This window comes from Amphiura filiformis, chromosome 18, assembly GCF_039555335.1.
Source record: "Amphiura filiformis chromosome 18, Afil_fr2py, whole genome shotgun sequence".
NCBI lineage: Eukaryota > Metazoa > Echinodermata > Ophiuroidea > Amphilepidida > Amphiuridae > Amphiura > Amphiura filiformis.
Window position 1 is genome coordinate 52,806,430 of NC_092645.1, and position 22,017 is coordinate 52,828,446.

General features: G+C 38.7%; 1 protein-coding gene across 1 annotated transcript in view; it reads right to left on the reverse strand.

Annotated features, from left to right (window-relative positions):
• The window catches only part of LOC140139221 (large proline-rich protein BAG6-like), a 60,728-nt gene that overhangs the window by 22,340 nt on the left and 16,371 nt on the right, over nucleotides 1–22,017 (reverse strand). The window contains exons 2-14 of the mRNA XM_072161001.1: nucleotides 19,975–20,101; nucleotides 16,526–16,567; nucleotides 14,323–14,580; nucleotides 13,462–13,533; nucleotides 12,604–12,738; nucleotides 7,036–7,307; nucleotides 6,369–6,495; nucleotides 5,334–5,543; nucleotides 4,196–4,532; nucleotides 3,564–3,728; nucleotides 2,681–2,884; nucleotides 1,717–2,000; nucleotides 980–1,124 (exon numbers count right to left, since the gene is read on the reverse strand). Coding sequence (XP_072017102.1) covers nucleotides 980–1,124; nucleotides 1,717–2,000; nucleotides 2,681–2,884; nucleotides 3,564–3,728; nucleotides 4,196–4,532; nucleotides 5,334–5,543; nucleotides 6,369–6,495; nucleotides 7,036–7,307; nucleotides 12,604–12,738; nucleotides 13,462–13,533; nucleotides 14,323–14,580; nucleotides 16,526–16,567; nucleotides 19,975–20,037 — 2,314 coding nt within the window. The 5' untranslated portion in view covers nucleotides 20,038–20,101. The remainder of the gene's footprint in view (nucleotides 1–979; nucleotides 1,125–1,716; nucleotides 2,001–2,680; nucleotides 2,885–3,563; nucleotides 3,729–4,195; nucleotides 4,533–5,333; nucleotides 5,544–6,368; nucleotides 6,496–7,035; nucleotides 7,308–12,603; nucleotides 12,739–13,461; nucleotides 13,534–14,322; nucleotides 14,581–16,525; nucleotides 16,568–19,974; nucleotides 20,102–22,017) is intronic.

Genomic DNA, 22,017 nt, shown 5'->3' on the forward strand with positions numbered 1-22,017 from the left:
TTTACTGCGTTGAAATGCACTTGTCTCTGATAGGCTGCTGAGGCGATCTCCTGTTGCTGAGTGGTAATTTCTGAGTAAACTTTTGCGCAGTATGCGTTGTTAGTTCCGACATTGCAACATCACGGTAGTACGCGCTCATCAAAGGTTTACTGCAAAATATGGTACCGTACTATTCTGTCTACAATTATATGCCTCTACAGTTTTTGTCAGAGAAGAACGGCAGTTGTTTACATTTTGAGAGCGTAAACAAGGAAGTGGGGTTCTGATTGGCTGATTCAATCATAACAAAAGACCGATAATCTGATTGGCCGATTACGCATCGACATGTTGGTCAGTGCAGTTCAGCGCACTTGAAGGGAAGACAAAGCTCCGCGTAGGTCGCTCATTAACAGCAAGGGACTCCCATTCTTCTCTGAACCCAGTGTAAATGAGGGGTTTTTTGATGAAAGGTAGACACCCTCCCCAAAAATATTACAATAGATTGGTCATACATATTGTCTCAATAATATAGTTGCTCAAACTTCAAATGTTTCTTTGCGGCGGGTGTCTGCCTTTCGTCTCTTTCATCAATAAAACCAAAAAATTTTAAACAAGCATGATGATAAGGCACACATAGGCAAACATGTACAGGTAATATGACAGAATCAACATATGTGGGTTGTCATATGTGACCCATCCCATCGAAACACGGCAGTTATCGGAAACCCGCATTTAAAGATAATAAAGAAAATGTGCCCCGAAAAATAAAGAAAATAATAAGAAATTTGAACTGTATTTGTCACATAAAATCGCCATTCTACATCCGATATTAATGGAAAAGGTGCCATTTTAAAGCTTAAAAACAGTCCTTTAGTTTAGTAAAGAAATCTACAAATTCATTTTTGACGACAACTGCCGTGTTTCGATGTGATGGGTCACATATTTGTTCAAACCAAATTAGCACAGAGATAATAGAAACATTACTACCACAGTTGCCTACCTGATGTTCCAGTAGTGTTGCCAGATGTAGATGCTTGTGGTCTTGATTGAGGCATGAATTGTCCTGGTTGGTTAATAAGAGCGCCTACTAAGCCACCAATCATGTCAGCAAATGCATTCTCTCCAGCTGGTGCAGCGCCTTCATTCTGAAAAAAAAAGTGGAAACATTGATAATCATCCAACATCTATATACACCAGGATCTTTTCCTGCAGGGGGCTCAGAGGGGCTTTCACAGTTATGCGGGGGACTTAATGGCTAAAATCGCCAAAAAACGGCTGATTTTACATGATTTTTTACAAAGTGCGGGGGGCTTCAGCACCCAAAGCCTCCCTATACCACAGCTTAACGTGCCTCCACTAACATTTTAAAACTGTTAAAATCCGGACTTTTCAAATTTAGTGTCCACTTCTTTTTCGAATTGTTTTAAAAGGACCAGCCATTGTTATTATCTTTTCCTTTTACAAATTAAGCAAACTGCTAACCGTCCAATGCGTATTATTTTGCAACATGTCCTATGAACACGCTTCACGTCGTGCGCGTATATACGTAATGGTTAACGCTTAAAATGAACCTTGCAAAAGATTACATCAACCATTGTTGACTTGTTTTGTAGTTAGTTTGTTTTTGGTCAAAAGTTTTTTTTTAATTTAAGAAAAAAAAATTGTAAACGGCCGATTTTTTTACCGCTAAAACGTTTAGCCCACGGAAATCGACAGCCTTACTCCCAATAACCTTACCTGTCCTTGCTGATCCGGTCTCGCACCTGAACCACGATTCTCACCCTGCGCTTGCCCCGCCTGTCTCCCAAACAGATTCTGTGCCCCTCCCAATAGTCTTGCCGCATGCCCTGCAGCCACATGACGAGACTGGCAATTGAGGAATGGATCCCAAGCATTGCCTTGAAGAAGTGGGTTGAGGAGTATCTGAGGGTGCTGACCGCTAGTATTGCTGGCATGGAATGTAGGCCGCGTGCTGGAGGCTGAGGTGCTGGGATTCTGTGGTCGGGACCATGTAGACGAGGCTGAAACAGCATAAGTCAAGATTATACTCATTTTTATATATTAATTTTTTGTTGTTGATATTTTTGAAAAAGATTTTTATCAAAATCTTTGAAAAATATTCACCAAAGATTTTTTTTAAATATTTGCAAAGGCTGTCTGGTTGCCAACTTTATTTTATATGAACTTCTAATAACAATCAATATACAGAAGCCTTATATTTTTTTTACATATGAGAAAATATAGATGCAGCAAAATATAACAAAATAAAATATAACATACATTAGGGTGCATCATTCACCAAAGATGGTTGAAAAATGCTACTTTGTAAAAAATCATAAAAAAATCATGATTTTCACTCAAATTTCAACCATTTTTGTGAAGTCGGTCAAAATAAAAAAAAATAAACAAAAGTTACCTAGTTTTTGAAAATTAATTGCAAAAAAAAAATATTATACTGAAGGATTTTTTGTTATGTTGTTAAAAAATATTCGGGTCAAGAAATGTTTTTTTTTTTAATTTTCTCCAAACTGAGCATTTTTACCAAATTTTGATGGATTCATCAAGTGTTTGCCATTCTAGATATATACACTTTTATATACTTTAGACCAACATGTGGTAGTTATGAAGCCCAAACGTTTCCATAATGCCAGGGTTAAGACCAATCCGAAAAGTACAAACATTGCCATCTCATTAAACTTACTCGACGTTGAACTTGAAGTGCCAGTAGCCTGGGTAGCTGTTGCTTGAGCTGATGATGATGTAGCAGCAGCTGTCGATGCTGCTGTTGATGTTGCTGATGCTGTTGATGTTGCTGCTGTTGATGCTGCTGTTGATGATGGTGTTGATGAGGGTGTTGGTGGTGGCTGTGGTGGTGGCTGACCAGTAGGAGCACCTGGAGGTGTACCTGAAATTTATAAAATTTTAGAATTAATTAATTTGGCATAAAATGTTTATAAAGTGTTCCAACTGGAATCAGCCAAATTTGTGGGAAAAGGGATCAATTTTTTCCCGCTATAGATAGCTGGTAGGGGGAATTTACAGGACAGGCAAGTGTCACGGTAGCCAACAATCGGGCGTATTACCCTGATCAGAAGGTCTTGCATTATGGGTCATCTGCCCCGCCTTACGATACCTTAGTTGCGGCAAATGAGGAAGCTGCACTAGAGATGCTCCCTAAAAAATCAAAGCAGTCCTACAACATTGCTGCATCAGATAAAGTCACGGAGGCAAGAGATGAGCCACAATGATAGCAGTTTGGGGTTTTTTTGGTCCCCAAATAGTGTAAAATTAAAAATTGGCCCAGTAAACACAAACATTCACATTCATTTTGGGCAAAAATAGTGTTAAATTGAAAACTGGCCTGGTAAACAAAAAAAAATCACCTTAATTTTGTGTTAAAACAGTGTACATTTTTAAAATCTATCGAGCTTCGTGCAATCATCACAAAGGCCAAAATGATGCCCACCAGGTTTTTCATTGTCTTTGCCCCCTCAGACAACTGACTCTGATACACCACTGACATGTAGTAAAATATTTACAAAGACCACACTGATGTCAAGGAGTACAATGTGATATCACTATACCTTCTGCCTGTTGATGTGCATGCTGTTCAGCTTGCTGTTGTGCTTGTTGTTGAGCTTGTGCCACCAGGGTGGCCACAAGACCTTGCATCACTTGAGGTGGCAAAGGAACGCCTTGGCCACTGCCCCCACCTGGCATCTGTACATGACGAATCTGAATATGTGGTCCTAAAAAAGGGGAAAACAGCAGAGAATTTTACAGTTTTATATTTAAGAATTCAAAAATCCCTAGACAAATACAATGTACTTCACAACTTCTGGCTTCAAAATTCACCTTTAGTTAAAGCTGTTCAACTTCATTTTGAAAGGAATTTTTGTTTTACAGTACTAAAAAAATGGAGCAGTTTCCATAGTAACACTGATCTTGGAGGACCAGAGACAGTTGCTTTAGTAGTGGTATTTGGGTTTTTCAAACTACAATAATTGAACACACTTTTCTCTTACAACAAGTATTTGCATTATCTAAATAAATTTTCTTAAATCTTAATTATACATGCATTTTCATTAAATATTCTCTACATATATGACTTTGTTTACCTCTAACAAGTCCAGGCCCACCTGGTCCCCCTTGATTTGAAGGCATAGATGTCCTAAAAGTAGCACCCCCTGGTGCTCTAAATGTCATACCAGTAGGCCCTCTGATGGTGAAACTCCTTGCACCTCCAGCTGGCACATTCTGGTTTTCCCGGGGGCGTTAGGCCTGATAACAAACGTGCGGGTGCTGTTGGTGACTTGAATACTAGGCTGATTCTGAGTTGAGGCGGCCTGTCCTCGTCCCGTACCGGGCGCCGAGATGCTGCTTGCTGTGCTTGCTGTACTGGAGCGCGTTGATGGTGTGGAGCTACTGGTGGAGCTACTGGTGGAGCTGCTGGTGGAGGAGCTGGTGGATGATGACTGCTGGGCGCTGCTTGTTGTGGGCGTGCTACGAGTACCAGAACGATTTGCTGAGCCTCCTGCAGGCCCTATGTTCACCTGAAATTTTAAATTTTGTTGCATGATGAATGCCATATATAATTTGAATTGCACACATTGCATACTCCCATGTCAAAGTCTGTGAATTTTTCACTGTTAAAATGCATGCAAGACTTTGGCTTTATGCTCCTTTTCTAAAGATTGAGTGCATAAAATGTTTCCCCGCTAATTGTTTATTTAAATTTTCAACTACTCATAGTGCCAGAAGTGGGTAAGTGCAATAGCTGGCCTGTAAACATTGGCCAATTTACACATAGTATATAGTATTCATCTACACATGGCCCATTTCTGGCACTGAGCAGTCGAGTCATCACACACAGGCCAGATTGTGGTCCTAAAAAAAAAAATCTGTTTTGGTTTAAGTTTGCGACCATAGTATCGCCCCTCACGGCCGGGGGTCCAGGGGCCCGCTTTAGCCATATCAGAGGGTAAAAATTGGGTTTCTGAGGCATATAATTGTATGGGTATTTTCTAAAATTGTTTTTCATTTTTAATGCATGCAACCCCTAAAAAGTTTATAATTAACACTTTCTTAATTTCCCCACTAACAAAAATGTTTTTGCTCTTTTTATTTTTTTTATTTTTTATTTTTTTTATTTATTTATTTATTTATTTATTTATTTTTAGTAGAAAAAAAATCGGAAAACCAATTTAAATCGGGGAATAATCAGGCCTGCATCACACACACACCGACATACATCACACACACAGACATACTAGCTCATTTTTTAGTCCCCTTTAATTTCCAAACTTGTTTGGCAGGGACAATTACAAAAGTTCTGGATGCCTCATTACACCTACCTGAACAGGAACAGGAAGCGCCCCAAATCCTGGCAGTCCTGCCATCGGCATAGGAGGCACCGGTACTACAGGGTGCGCATGTAGCGTTCTCGGGGGCGCACTACGTAAATCAATGGTACAATCTGATACACTGTGATAGATATGACTAATTATGTGCAGCACTTGTGATGACAGATTCTGTAGGCGCTGTGCTTCTTGGCGATCAGAAACCTGAATTAGGGTGAAACACAAACACATCAGTTACCATCTCAAAAGTTAGGTCTTTATAGTAGGAAACTTTCTTAACTGAAGGCACCATGTCCACAATGCCTAGAAAAGCTGCTTTTCGCCTTGTAAAAGTACGTAATTTTCGCCATCCTCGCCATTCACTGCTATTCCTTTTCTCCGATTGGCACCAGCCAGATGAATCGACCTTCCTTATACGCGCTATTAGCCAATCAAGGATCGTAGAGAATTTGATTGACAGTGACGTCAAACGCAAACTAGTCTTTTTATCTTTGTCTTTCATTAAAGGTGTCTATGATGAATGTTCTATAGCAACTTACATAGTGGACAGAATCAAGACCGGACAGAATCACCACTGGAAAAAGAAAGGAAACTCCCTACCTAGCTACCTACTTTTATTGCTATTCTGTCGGTCCGTGTCACGTCACTTCCGGTTGATGATGTTCGAGTGAAAACAAGTCCCTGATTCGATTTTTGTTGATGATTTCTGTCATTGGTGTTTTGTAAATTTCGACCGCAAATAGTCAGTGGAATCACACAACCGTTTCTAAGTCTTCAGAGTGGAAGAAACTTACTTGATTTACCGTTTATATACTGACAAACTTAAAATTTAATTCCATGGTCGAGTGTCGTTTTTTCCGAAATTGAATGTCACCCCAACAACATCGCTATGTAGCCTTCTTCACAGTTGGTTTCTGTTGTTCATAACAAACCGTGAGCCACATGCAGATTGGGCCCGAGACTAGAGATAGCCCGGATGTTGGATCGACAGAATGCTATGCCAATGCAACAACTTTTATAAGGCCTTACCTCCTCTGTGGTGTATGTAGGATCTGTGCGTAGAAGCTCTTGGTATCTGTCCAGGTGTGGCTGCAGGCGGCTGCTCAGTTGATTTACGTCCCTCAGTATATCTGCCATGGCTGGTGCTGGTGGGTGCCTGGTTTGTGCAAACAAATCAAATACAATGCTGCTGAATTCTGCTGTATATTGCCCCAAACCACATTACTTGACCATGCACACATACTTTACTGTTGCACGGCAAATGCATGGTAACGATTCACTACCCACATCCAGAAAAACTTTCAGTGACCTTCAAGCTTTAAAGTAAGCTTTTGAACGCTGGCACTGTATCTTGGTTTGTCATAGTGTGACTTCTGGTGTCACCCACTAAATCGTCACCCATACTGTTTCTACTGGGCATGTCACCGCATATTACCCACTATTAACCACCTCAACAGATGCTTGATGGTGAGGTTAACTTGCACCACCGAGCATTACCATTCGCCCGATCTGTTTATACTGGGACTGTTACCTCGTATTCCCCAAATCACTCTGCATTACCCATCAACCGTTTGATCTGGAGAAGCATGCTGATTATCTTACATGGCAAAATGCTTTATTTCTTATCTGAACTGCTTTGTATTGCAGTATAATATCACTTCTTTAGAGTACTTGCGGACTTGAACAAAACACTTACGTTGGTCCAGTATCACTTCTTCTCCGACCACTATTCCCATTTGTCCCACTACCAGCTGATGAAGACTCGGCAGTACCTCCGGTCGAAGTAGCACTTTCAGCAGTATCATCAGCAGCACCCCCGGGGGCACCAGGAGGCTCGCTGGTTCCACCGCTGGCTGCACTAGAAGATGTTGCCCCGGGGGAGGTATCCATATCTTCAGCGGGTGGCTCTGTTTGGGTACCTGTCTGTTGAGGGGGAGTCTGAAATTGGTAGTACAAGTGAGGTGGTGTCTGAAAGTGGTATAAGTAGACAGGTTAAGTGTGGTCAGGTGTAAAACATTTTGTGATCAAGCTGATTACAACATCATTGTAATGGGCACTTAGGGCCCATGCCTATTTACCAGTGCGCAGCCCTCCCCAGTCAAGCTGAAGCCACAATGCTTAAGCTCCCATTGAATGAGGGATTGTATAGCCAAGCTGGGGAAAGATGTGCACAAAGCCACAGGTATGGGCCCTTGTGAGATCTTGAGTAATTAGACAAGTAAGAAATGTGACAGATGGACAAAACACAGACTGAGTGTACGAGTGGATATTCATACGTAGTGGTAGATAAAATGAATTAAAGTGTTAACATCAACACTACAATATTTTTCGCTCACCTGGAATGTTTTTACTAGTCCGACTAGCGCCTTCAGCAGATGGTGATGCTGTGTTGATATCTTGTCTACAATCGGGATATCTCTCACTGATGACGTCATATGAAGTCCACTGCTGGCAGCTCTAAATCAGCGGTCAGAGAACATCAGATTGACTGGGAAAACGTCAAGGTGCTTGAACGGGAGCAAAAAGAATTTTCCCCGATAGTTCTTGAAGCCATACAAATAAGGACTCAAAAACCAAGACTAAATCGTGACCAAGGATCCGGGGCGCTACATCGTAACATCCTATGACGTCATTCTGTCAATCATATGACGTCATCAGTGAGAGATATCCTGATTGTAGACAAGATATCAACACAGCATCACCATCTGCTGAAGACGCTACTCGGACTAGTGAAAACGTTCCAGGTAAGCGAAAAATAGTGTAGTGTTGAAGTTAAAACTGACTGAGTGGTGTGAAAGATTCATGTTAGTTGAACTATTAGAACTGGAAGTACTACTGAGGTGCTACTTAAAACTGGAAGTACTATTGTATCTTCATCAACAAGCAGACATGTTAGTGCTGTCAAGTGTCGGTTATTCCTTCATGTAATTGTACACGAAATTAGGGTTAGGGTTAAGGTTCAGGTTAGTTTAGGGTTAGGATTAGGGTTAGGGTTAGTATTAGGGTTAGGGTTAGGGTTATGATTAGGGTTAGGATTAGGATTAGGGTTAGGATTAGCTTACACAAAATAATTACATGAAGGATCGACCCAAGTGTCATACACGTGTGAGCACGCTAATGAGAACATTATTGTAATGGGCACTTATGAGAAGTTAGGTACAGAAGTACAAGAAAGACATAAGACAGACAGACAAACAAACAGAGAGAAACAGACAGGACAGATAGGCAGAGAGACAGACATAAAGACAGGTACAGGTAACAAAATGGACAATGGTAATGGAGAAGGTAACAGAGAATCACAGGCATGTCATGGCAAGACACTTGGGTTTCATTATCATTGATGTATAGACGTTTTATTTTTTCAGATGAAAACAGACAAGGAAACTATTAATTGTATTACTTCATGTTCGTACTCCTTACTGTGAAAATTTCAGAAAAATAGCAAGTCATTTGTAAAGAAATTGACCTTTATATTACTAAATATGGAAGCTGCATGTAAACACCGCTGATACAAAAAAAGCCCTAAAATAATTTAAACACACATTTTGAATATGATGTAGAGTCAATGTAATGTAATGTAATGCAAGTGTTATCATCGCTACACTTCTGTATCAATATGAAATGTCCGGCCAGCCCAAAAAAGAGGGGAAGACGGAAAGAAAATGATGTGTACATGGATAGGTGTTTTTGGTACCTTGTTCTTTTATTAAATATGAATTAGTATATGACATTCAACATTTGCCTGAACTTTTGTATAAAGCAGCACCTAAAGACCATTTGGTCAATTCACCTTGCCAAATTATAGGGGTTTTAGGCACTTTTAACTTGAGTAACGCCTACAACTTAAAAATACACAGGGACATTGAAATACATGTGTATGTTTCAATTTCAATCTGAAAACTAATTTTTTGCTATAATATAATCAATTGTTGGTGGTCCCGTACTGTTTCTTTACAATTTGAATCTTATTGGGTACATTTTTTCCTTTGATAAATAGACCATTTTTGCATTTATATTAACTTGATGAATGTCTTCTTTCGAATGGAATGGTTTTCGTTCAATTAGACGGTAAATTTTAAGAGTACAGAAACAAAACCTTTTGCACAAATTTCAAAGCTGTTTTTCTCGAAATACGTATTTTGCAAATATGTGACGTGTCATGTCAAAAGGAGACACTTTTGGGCAGGATCGTAAATGGAGAAATAGCCAAAAATCTGCCCGGGCGATTTTTTCACAATTTGGGTTTGTTGCGAATTTGTGATGTTATCATTGTTTTAAATATTGTCTCATAGTTTCAGACCAGAATATAACTGGCATCTTGTATTTTTTGAGACATTTTTCAAGGTAATTCCTACTCTCAACATTGTCAATAATATTTTTAAAAACAAATATCTCAATTTCCAATTTTATAATACAATAACTTACGAACTCAATATCTTCGGTTAGGAATGTCCTATTTCATTGGGGAAAGCGGCGTTGTGTAGCAAAATATCTTTTAATTTAAGATATATAAAAACCTCAAAACTGATAACCTGCCCAAAAGTGTCTCCTTTTGACATGACACGTCACATATGTTACTACATGTATGTGATACGGATGACAAAATTAATGTTAGTGTTAGTATTTAGGGAAAGTAACAAGCACATACACAACACGGTGTTATAGAGTATCAGAGTAAGCAGAAATAGTGCAACGGTTGATCAAGTTCCCATTGTGTGACTATATAATAGCTTGATCACAGTGACCCGCCACTATGAGAAGCAAGGGCATTATTAGCCAGGCTTCCAATGTTATCTCCCCAATACCATCTTGGAGGGAGTTGGTACATAACATTTATGGCATTAGTGAAACTGGTGTCCTGCACTACCGTAAGTAAAAACTTGATAGTTAGCATATGTGCTTACTATCGAGCGCTTTTAAAACATGCAAACATGAAGTGCCCGATCCACAAAAGTGTAAAGGGTTTTGAGCAAATCATCGATATACATTAGGATAGGGTGCATCTCTTGCCCCTCATGTTACCCAAATTTCTTGTCCCTAGTCTCAAAATGTGCCATTGGTCAAAATATTACCCCATACCAAATTTTAAATTATTCGAGAAGTCGTTTAGGGGGCCTCCGTGGCGTTGAAATTGTTGGTCAATGGCCATACCATATGCATAAGGCAGCTATTTTGTTTTGCATGGTTAACATTAGAAATGACTGCTGCCTTATGTATTTTCTTCATGTTGTTAGGACTATTAATGAATCAAGATGTTCAAATAGTCTAACTCAAAAAAATTAAACATCAGGGAGCTATCTACAGAGGTCAAGTTTATGTAAACATAAATGGCTGCCCTTTGCTGTCTTTACTGTGTAATTGTGAATTTGCTTAGATATACATATCTTTCCTGTTTTCGTGCCAACTTTGACCTATTGGGCTGATACTACTACAGAAGAGTGATCGCACACTTGCACATTTTAGACCTTGCTCAATTTGAGACAGCATCATGTTATACGTTTAAAAGAATGGACGGCTGAGGTTCTTCAAATCTTCAGATCGGAGTTCTCAGCAGAGATGATTTCGCAAGTTGTGAATTGCATTATTGTAGGTAGCGGTGAGCAAACTCAGAAGTTAAGTTTAAGATTCCAGAGCATTGTAGATGCTAGGCCAGATGAATGGCAAAACTTTTGTTCCCCATAAAGATCTGCTTACTTGAATTGAGGTTCTAATCCAAGAACTACATGTACCGGTACCTCATGGAAATATTCATAGGCCTACAAAGCTTACTTAAGTATGTGAATCATATAATTTCAAAAAGTGCCAGTTAAATCATAGTACATAAAAGAAATTTGCAATGTAAAACCAAACAAAATGGTACACTTTGCAGTTGCACTCTGCAGTGACAATTGACAAAGTACCAACACAGGAGAGGCACTGGCTTAAACGGCCACATCAAAGACAATGTATAAAGCCGAATGAGGTAAATGGTCATGCCAGTACCAGTCAGAGATATCCAATCTCAAGATTTGAAGAACCTCAGTCCTGTGTGTGTTGTCAAATGCAGCAAGGTCTAGATGCAAGTGTGTGATCTGATCACTATAGTCTGTAGCTATCAGCCTAACGGATCAAAGATGGCATGGAAACAGGAACGTTATGAATATATAAGTAATTTCACAATTACACAGTAAAGACAGCAAAGGGCAGCCATTTATGTTTACATAAACTTGGTCCTTGTAGATAGCTCCCTTATGTTTAATTTTGGGACATGGGCTTTTTTAACATCTTGATTTATAATAGTCCTAACTACATGGACAAAATACATATGGCAGCAGTCATTTCTAATGTTAATCATACAAAACAAAATAGCTGCCTTATGCATATGGTATGGCAATTGGCCAACAATTTCAACGTCACGGAGGCCCCCCTAAACGACTTCGGAATAATTTTAAATTTGGTGTGGGGTAATATTTTGCCCAATGGAACATTTTGAGACTAGGGACAAGAAATTTGTGTAACATAAGGGGCAAGAGATGCACCCTAATATACATAGTTATATACAAACAAGTAAACCTGCAAATTTGTGTCTCAACCCCATTAGCTCAGTTGGTAGAGCGACAGATTTTGGTATAAATGGCACATATGCTAACTATCGAGTTTTTATGGCATCTGTGTCAAAGACTTATGTTTAACAAAAGGCTAGGCGAATCTTACGTGGATGAAAACTTGATAAACTCCAGGCATACATTTCCTGAAATGTTACATTGGGTTTTCTTTTCATGCGTTAAATTATGTAAAGTGGCCCGACCCAACTGACCATATGTTCCCCAGAGCGGACCGATAAACATGCAAAAGATAGATACCCGAACCGGTTTCAGTCCGGTCTGGGGAATTCGGGTGCCCCGCAGGGTACTACTTTCCACCAGAATGAGCCCCCTGTATTTTCACATTTGTAAGATCAGTTTAAATATGGCTCATTAAGAATCCCCCAGTCTTTACCCTATAATATCTTAACCCAATACAACACCACCACACACAATCCTACGTGCGTGGGCATTCAAAGCGAGAACTTGTGATACACATGTGTGTAAATGGGGTTTGTAATGGCATTCAAAGTGAGGACATTTTTATGAACAACACATTCAAAGTTAGGTCACCTCACTTTGTCTGTAAACGCGCATACAAAATGAGATAATAGCCTACAAATATCCTCACTTTGAATGTGGGAAACGATATCTTGTACCTCGCTTTGAATGGCTCGGCGAACGCACACACCCCCACTCACCTCCAGTCTGTCCAGGATGAGATTAGCCTGTCTCAGTAGACTGCGTATGTGATTGATGCGTTGCTGGGATTCGCTCACTTGAGGGATGTTGATGGAGCCAAGATTGATGTGCACATCTACTGAAGAACCATCCGGCTGAAATTATACAATAAATATCATTATTATGTTACAGAATCTTCCTTCTCATACTTTGTACAGAGTTGAAGAGTCAAATATAATAAACACTTGGACTGTGTTGGGTGGGCCCACTTTTTTTCCCAAAATTTTTTTCAGCAAATTTTTGACCAAATATCACATCACAGGGTAACATTTTTCAATTGTATGTAGAATCTGTTTTGCAATGGTCATTCACTCACCCATAGTGTTTTTCTCGCAACCGCAAAATGCATGCAAAATGTCTAACAATAAATCATACTGGCTCTAAACCTTCATAAGGCCAAGAAAAAAAAATGTTTGTCTCACAAACATTTGCCAAAAAAGCTAAGTGCTATGCAATTTTTTATTTTTTAGTGAAAAGAGAGCTACGCTAATGCATTTTTTTTTTTTTCCAGGCGGCGAATACTATTTTTTGTAGAAAAAGGAAATCGCACAACATAGTTTGTGCTGTATATGTACTATACTGCGAGTACGAGGATATGCAAAGCAGTGTAAACGACTAGGCATTGCGACGGGCTTTGCAAATTTTTTCGTTGGTGCTCGATGAATGTCTTTAAAATGTTTGTAAAACAAACTACATGGAATCCAAAACGTAAAAAAGTCCTTTAAAAAGAGCAGCGGCGTGTAGGCTAATACTTATGCTTGCTGGCGGGTTTGTGAGACAACCCTTTTTTTTCTTGGCCTAACAAGTCATATACTCACGGATGCTCTGGAGGTGACCCTAGCATTACGTCCCACCTCTCCCATGTCAGAAACCACCTGCTGGACAATTCTCTGTAAAAACAAAGGCAACAAGTGTCACTATGGATCACTATGGCCTCATCCCAAAGGCATAGTTCAATAACCTCAATTAAACAATCATAGTACAAAATTTGACCTCAAGTAATTAGTTTATGAGAGAGTATGAGTTTTTGTCCCCAAATTTTCAAAGGTCATTCAATGAATGTAGATGAAAGTAGATGAAGGATAAGGGAGTAGACCACAGAGGTCGGTATACACAAGAGTCGCATTAGTGTACATGTTCATGTAACCTCCTTCAACTCATTTGCATAGAATTGGATACCAGGATCGTATTCTGATTCGTCGTGCCTTCTAACCTGTTCTAATTAGCATACTTTTGGATACCTCCATATTTGGTATTACCTAATTAATTATTTATACCTCTATGTTGTTTACATAGTGCCGTCATTAGAGCTGGTCACTTCGTCAAAAATCCGACGAACGAACGTTTGCAGTTTTCTTTTTATTACTGTTATACCGTGAAATACCATATAGCTGACGTGTTAGTCCAATATGATAGGAAAATATTATAACCGATGACCCCATGTCACATTGGCTAAATAAGCTGCATTTTCGCTGGAAAAGGGCCGGGACTTGTCGGCCATTTTGTTTGCAAAAGGCATGTTCTTCTCCGCGTTACCGGAAGTGGCAGCACCAGAACAAATGACGTCATTTCTGGATTTCAGCCGAACAGTTACGTTCACTGCCGTGCAGCGGTATACAGATAAGCTCATCTAGGTTTTACTAAAGTAAAACATCTTTGGAGTAGACTTTGTTTTGTACCTGTACATCTCTAGCTTCAGTGACCTCAGCAGGCAGAGTTATTGCACCCACAAAGAAGCTGTTCCCATCTCTCGCTTGCCCTCCCTCACCCATCTGTGACCCAGGAGGGTGTGGTGGTGATGGAGGCGGTCTCGATGATGGAGGCGGCTTCTCTACCAGATGTATGGTCTGTCCATGTACGTCGTAATCGTTGAGTTTCTTGTCATCCTGTAGCACCCGGCCGCGGAAGATAAGACGTTGTGTCTCGGCAGGGATTTCCTGGATAAAAAAAATTAAGCCAATTGATTATTCCTTCAGATAGCCACAACTGCAAGACATTATTTTGCCACAAACTCTTTACAATGCTCCATATTCTTAAAGAGCTATAATAATCTTGGCAATCTCACAATATATATGCGCATACTCCATATGAAAATATGATGAATACATGTGTCGTGCAGCAGTGATCACTCGCGCCGACCCTGTATTTTGCGCTTGCGCGTGAATGAGAACTCGATGGTTTCACCAACTTCATACGCAGGAGCGAACTTGATCAAAATGGTCACGAAAGTGGACGTAAATTATATGTGATGTGGTACAGTATATCGAAAGCAGACACTTTGGAGCATGATCGTAAATGGAGAAAGTCAAAAATCTGCCCGGGGTGACTTTTTCACAATTTGGGTTTTTTGCAAATTTGTCTGATAGTTTCAAAGGTCATTCCTACTTTAATTACTTACAATAATATTTTTAAAGGCCGATATCTCAGGTTCCAATTCTATAATACCATAACTTACAAACTCAATATCTTCGCTTAGGAATGTCCGATTTCATTGGGGAAAATGGCGTTGTGGAGCAAATTATCTCCATATTTAAGATATGTAAAAACCTCAAAATTGATAACCTGTAAAAGTGTCTGTTTTTGACATGACACATCACATATCATAAAACGTAATTTTATAGCCTTGAATGACAGTAAAAGTTTTGTTTTGAGCAGTGTATCTATCACCTGATACAACATGGTAAATTATTTTCATGTGGAACAACTCTGTCCGCCTCATTCAGGCCTAGAAATCTGTGGCAGTGCAGGCAAATCCATTTGGATTCTCGCAAGAGAATTTTGTGAGAATCCTTGATTCGCACAAATCTAACTCCCGCTCCCGCTGCACAATGATTGAAAAAAATACTGCCCTCATACAGTCTGATTTAGTCATCCAAGATGGCGGCTTTGGTGAACGAAAGATTGGCACGCAACCGATGGCTGTTTTTTTTTATATGATTTAAGTAAATTATACCATAATTCACCATTTTTGGGGTTCGGTTGCTTAGAAAATGAAGTATAAATAGTCAAACCGGGAGTCAAACTTGGTACATATTATGTTTTTCTGTAAACTGCCAATGCAATTACGCGAATCCATATGGATTCGCCCCGTTGATGTTAAGAGAATCTTTGCGCGAATCGATTCACGGATTCGCGTCAGATTTCTGAGCCTGTCATTATTACAATGTACACTTAAAATAATGGTGTCTACTGTGTCATGGATACACAGCTGAGTCTCAAAATAATATTCTTACAGTATTCTCACAAAATAATATTCTTTTAATATTCTCTAAAACTAGTCCACTTAACAGAGGGGACAGTTCTCATACTAGTACGTACAGTCCATGTTGAAATGTAGATACAATAAAGTAGAGTTTCCAATGTGAATACACTCTTTAGGTCCAAACTTACTAGATGTGTGGGGGTGGGTGTGGGAGTGTGGGGCAATGGTGAAAATAAGAGAGCTTGAACCAGGGGCCACTTTGGCAAAAAAAATACTGGTTCACCAAGAATAAGTCCAATTGGCATTGGAAGTTTGCAATGCATTGTGGGATAGTTTTTGCAGTTTTGGGACACTTTGTCCTTTGACCTATCGGGAAAATTAAAAAAAATTGGGGTTTTGTGCGTACAAAATATAATTTAAAACGTGTTACTAGAATAAAAACAAACCCAAAAATTTGGTTATTGTATATTTCATTATTTGTAATAATAACATTATTACAATAACTAAAATTATTAATAATTACAGCAATTTTCCCGATATGTCAGAGGTCAAAGTGTCCCAAAACTGCTCTCAAAAACCGGAAGTTGCAATGGCGATTGGGCTTTATATTGGAGTGAACCAGGGGCGACATTATTGGGGGTGTTATTTCTGTGTGTGGCGTGTAATTACAGTGTACTTACCACTGAACTGGCAATTCTCTCCTTAAATTCCTTCACAGTAATCTGTAAAAAAATAAACAGAGTCAACATACTAAAATGAATTTAAGGGAAGGGGTATGAACGTTTGGACAGTATTTATTGTGGGACATTAGAGCACATCAGACATTTCGAATTACATTCTGAATATGAAGAATGTCATTCTGATATCAAATGATTTTTTGAAATTAGCAATGTAATACACATTTTATGGCAAATTGATATTTTTGATATTTAACAGTACTCGAAGTTAACTTTATAAATCTGATGATTTATACTTAATTAATGTAGGTGGGATGAAAAGCCGACGATCAATTGAAAATTTTGACCTTTCGTATTGAAGATATGGATTTTTTTCCCAAAACACCAAAAAATATTTAGGTCTTTTTGGGAAAAAATCCATATCTTCAATATGAAAGGTCAAAATTTTCAATTGATCGTCGGCTTTTTCCTCCCAACTACATACACTTTAAAATATATCATTAGATTTATAAAATTTACCGAGGACTGTTATATATCAAAATTTGAAAAATATCAAATTTTTATAATTTGTCATAAAATTTGTATTATATCGTGATTTTCAAAATGAAAATTATTTGATATCAGAATGAGAAAGACATGCTTCATATTCAGAATGCAATTCGATACGTCTGAGGTGCTCTCATGTTCCATAAAAAATACTGTTGAAACGCTCAAAACGCTCATTCCAGATCCCTTAAGATAACAATTGTCTTTGAAATCATAAGTGGACAACCCAAAAGATTTGCGAAACCTTATATACATGTACATCACTACAATTGTCTCTCCAAAGGACAAAACTGAACAAGAAAAGCAATCTGGTGTTGTGTACAGCATCCCTTGCAAAGACTCCCTATACATTGGTGAGACTGGACGCAAGCTCGAAGAGTCCAGTTCCAAGTCAGCGATCAAGGAACATATTGACAGGAGAGAAGGGCACCAGATTGACTGGGAGAATGTAAAAGTGTTAGAGAGGGAGTCTAAGGACTTGGAAGCCATCCATATCAGAACTAAAAGACCCAGACAGAACCACTGTGACACAGGGTTAGACATTGACCCTGTCTGGGACAACCTCCGGACCCCCCCAGAACCAAGGGGGGCTCAACAACATCTTCCAGTTTGATGTTATCTACATCTATGCATCTCAATAACATTACATCACTAGCAACAACAAATCTTCAGAGCAATAACATTCGCTGGTTGACCCGGTGAAAGCGCTCCAGTGAGTGGAATTTGAGTAGTTTAGAAATCTAAACATATGCTTTCTATCACTACAATGTAGTTTTTATTAAAAAGCTGATCCCTTCCCTCCCCATCTAAACAGAAACTGGAAGTGGTCAAAGTCGGCCCACTGATTTTTCCAACCTTGTGCAGGAGGAGGGTACGTGCAATTTTTGGTAATTCCCGTAAGCCTTTGCAATTTTAACCAAATACATCATTGTGCCAGTACCTATTCTCAACGTTATACTGTACATGTACATTTTCCAAAGCAGGTGTGATGCCTGCCGTGCATGATGCAGTTGGAGGAATGGACCTATGTACACATAGTGGCCTTAATTATAGCACATGCACGCACTAGCATGATGACATATTCAGGGTTAAATGCGAAGGCTTTTGAGGTGTACACCAAAAAATATCAATTACAAGGGGGTATCAAAAAGTTTTTGAAATCTCCCAGAAGTGAAAGAGCTATATCAATGATATTTTGTCAGTGCAATCACTGGTCATTATGTACACTCATATGGTGCACAAATGGTCTCATAAGTATGTTTACTTTTTTTACAGGCGCTAGATGTCAGTACCTGCCTATGTAACCGCATAACCAGTAAAATGGAGAAAATTAAGGCATGTAGCATGATTATAGTTCCATTTTAAGGGTTACAGTGCCCAGAAAATCTGTGATGAAATAAAAATTCCTTTTCCAAAAAGCAACAGTGACATATCACAATCACCAAAGAAGGTAACTTTCATTTCATCATCGATTTTCTAGGCACTGCAATCCTTCAAAATTAAAAGCAGGATCTTAATAACGCTGCTTGCCTCAATTTTCTCAATCTTGCAGTTTGTGCGCAGTAACTGGGGTAGCAGGTTATTGGCATCTAGCGCCACCTGTAAAAAAAGTAAACATACTTACATGTATGAGACCATTTTTGCACCATAGTCTACATACATATAAGGACCAGTGATTGCACTGACAAAATTTCATATAGTTCTTTCACTTCTGGGCGATTTCAAAAACTTTTTGATACCCCCTCGTAGATACATGGTATAACTGAAACTGTCATTGAATCCTTGTATTATCCCAAAGTGAGTCATGGTTGCAGCTAAGGCATTAGCCAGAGGGGTATCTTTAGGGTGTCCAAAATGGACAAAAATATCTTATTCTTCAACATCAGGGTGTCCACTTCCTATTCACTCCATTATAAAAATCAGAATTTTAGGGTGTCCAAATTGAAAACAGGGTGTCCAAATGACACCTGGCCAACCATCTGGCTATGCCTTGGTTGCAGCTAAATTTAGATGAACCAGGATTCACTTTTTTTTTAAACTGAGCCTTTTTCTATCACTTAATTACAAGTGATGTTAGGCAAGTCCCGGGCCTCGAACCAAGGCCAAAAAATAAAAGATGTTTGCTTGCCCTCAACTGACTGACTGACCCTAATTTCGGAAATCAGAAAAATGTTTTTTTCTATTTTCTGTACAAAAGAATACCGACCCTATTTTTGGAAATTCCTGAAAAAGTTTTTTTTTCTTTTCAAATTTTTGCATTCTGAAGATGTAAAAAAAAAAAGTATTTTAGAGCTTGTGTTCAACATTTTAGTTGTTTTGTAATGTTAGTCGATTAATTTTGACACCAAAATTGTCTGATTTTTCATATTTTGAGCCTTAATACAAACAGTAGAGTTTGCTAGTACTTAAAAAAACAAGGAAAAGAAATCCCGACCGACCCAATTGTTAAAATTCATTTGAGGGCAAGCAAACAATTTTTTTCTTGGCCCAAGCCATCACCCGTTAAATTTCACCCTTGCATGTAGAACCTATTACTTGTCTGTGTACACCAGATGACCTTGTACTCATATACCTACCTGTTCTGGCACAGTGAAACTCCTGGTTCTGGAGTCACTCACAAGCGATGTTATGCAAGTCTCAGGCATGGAACCAAGCCATCGCCCGTTAAATTTCACCCTTGCATGTAGCACCTATTACTTGTCTGTGCACACCAGATGTCCTTGTACTCATACGAATACCTACCTGTTCTGGCACAGTGAAACTCCTGGTTCTGGAGTCACTCACAAGCGATGTTATGCAAGTCTCAGGCATGGAACCAAGCCATCACCCGTTAAATTTCACCCTTGCATGTAGCACCTATTATGTCTGTGTACACCAGATGACCTTGTACTCATACGAATACCTACCTGTTCTGGCACAGTGAAACTCCTGGTTCTGGAGTCCAGGGTCTTGATTGTCACATCAATCATCTTGAGAGAGAGCCTGCTGTCACCACACTGTAATGTGCACTCTACTTATTTCCTTCAATGTAATCTGTAATAATTAATACACAATATGTGACATGATCAAGATCGCAAGTCATGGCTTATGAGTCTGCCAGGTTACACTGCTGCTTATTTTTCTTTTGTAAATGTAGAAAATAATACAAAAGGCTGTCGCGTTCATTGATTGGCTTACGATTAAGAGTGTCTACGTTTACACGTTTCACTGACCGTAAAATGCAGTATCCGTTTAGGAAAATCACTAACCGTTTAGGAAAATCACTAACCGTTTAAACGTAAAAAAAAAATTAAAAAAAAATCAATTTTTGTTCAAAGTTTTCGAAAGTTTTTTTTGACTGGACCTACCGTATTGTGTGTAATAAACGCCCCAGAGGCAGGGTTCACAGTTTGCTCTCAAATAACCGGGTCCACTTTTTTATGCTGGACCCATTCAGATCCATTTAGTTGAAATTTGCGGGGTCCCAAATTGATTTTTGTGGGTCCAAATTGTACTTATGTACGAAACTTCTGAAACACCCGGAAATGTATTTCACTCAGTACTGGCGCAAACGATAAATATTAAAGTATGCCGAATTCAACACCCAAAGCTTATTACCAAGTCAAGTCAAATTACTGGGTCAGCCGACTTTCTCATAAAGAACTACAATTACTACCTAATAACATGCACTACTTTAATCATCTAATTATTTGCATTTATTTTGTTATATTTGCTCGGTTGAAATATATAGGCCTATACAACTACCGCAAAAACATGTTTTCGCGATGTCACCAGGCATTGACCCTGTTTTGTTGACATTATTATTGTAACATAATATTTGCACGATCCGAAAAAAATCGCAAGTCAACCTCTTCCACAGTTCCCCTCGTATCGCTGATCAAATAGCTGTGCATGAAACAGCGATGAGGTGTGTATCATGTTGCAGAGATTTTTGTAAAATTTGTATGTAATTTATGAAGGAAAAGTTGTTAAAAAATGTGCTGTGAGCCGATTGAGCTGGGTTATCGCACAATGACGATCTATGATGATATTTTATATTTCTTGGATGGGATTTTTTCCGGGTCCAAGCACAGCCTGCTGTTGTATGTTCTAATGTATTATATAGTGAACCCGCCCTCTAATTAGCATATTTGCATAATTAATGAGCTAATTTGCATAAATGCTAATTAATTAGCTCATTAGGGGGCGGCTTCACTATATAATACATTAGAACATATTAGAAACACTTTGACCAAGTTTCAGGGCAAAATTATGCAAAATAAAAGTACCCTGAACATTTATGCGTGGATTTTTAGCAAAATATTGGCAAAAATTATATGTAAATGAGCTTCTCCAGTCATTTTAGCTCCAGTCATCTTTATTGATTATTGATAAAAACAATAAGATACAAAGAAAATATAAATTGATATATTTTGAAAACCGTATTATAATGCCTCCATAACCACCTTAAAGATCTATGGATCGTTTTCATCTTTGGCACAGAAGATAATATAATCAGATTGTAAATGATGGAAATTAACTGATTGGAATTAAGCGTATTAATTTGCTCCACAGATAATTCCATTATCTATGTTTGCTCAGTAATTTTATTGATACTGAGAAATTTACAACTTTAAAATGCAAATTAAAGATCTATGGATCGTTTTCATTTTTGGCACAGAAGAAGATAATTATTTTTAAAGATTTTCGGCAGTGTTTTCAGCACCCTACCTCCTTGATTATTGCTCTCCAGGGACTGAGAAATTTCAGACCTGGATACTGCTCTCATATGGTTGAAATTGCACATGTTCAAATAAATTAGGAAATGGTGTCAAATCGTTCAAGAACATCACGAATGACCTCCCTGCTGATTTTCCCGTAAAAAGTTTGTAAGTAATGTGGAAAAAGAAAAAAAAAAACAAAAATTTCACTTTGACCCCAGGGGAATTCCACTGGGATTTTTTACGGGA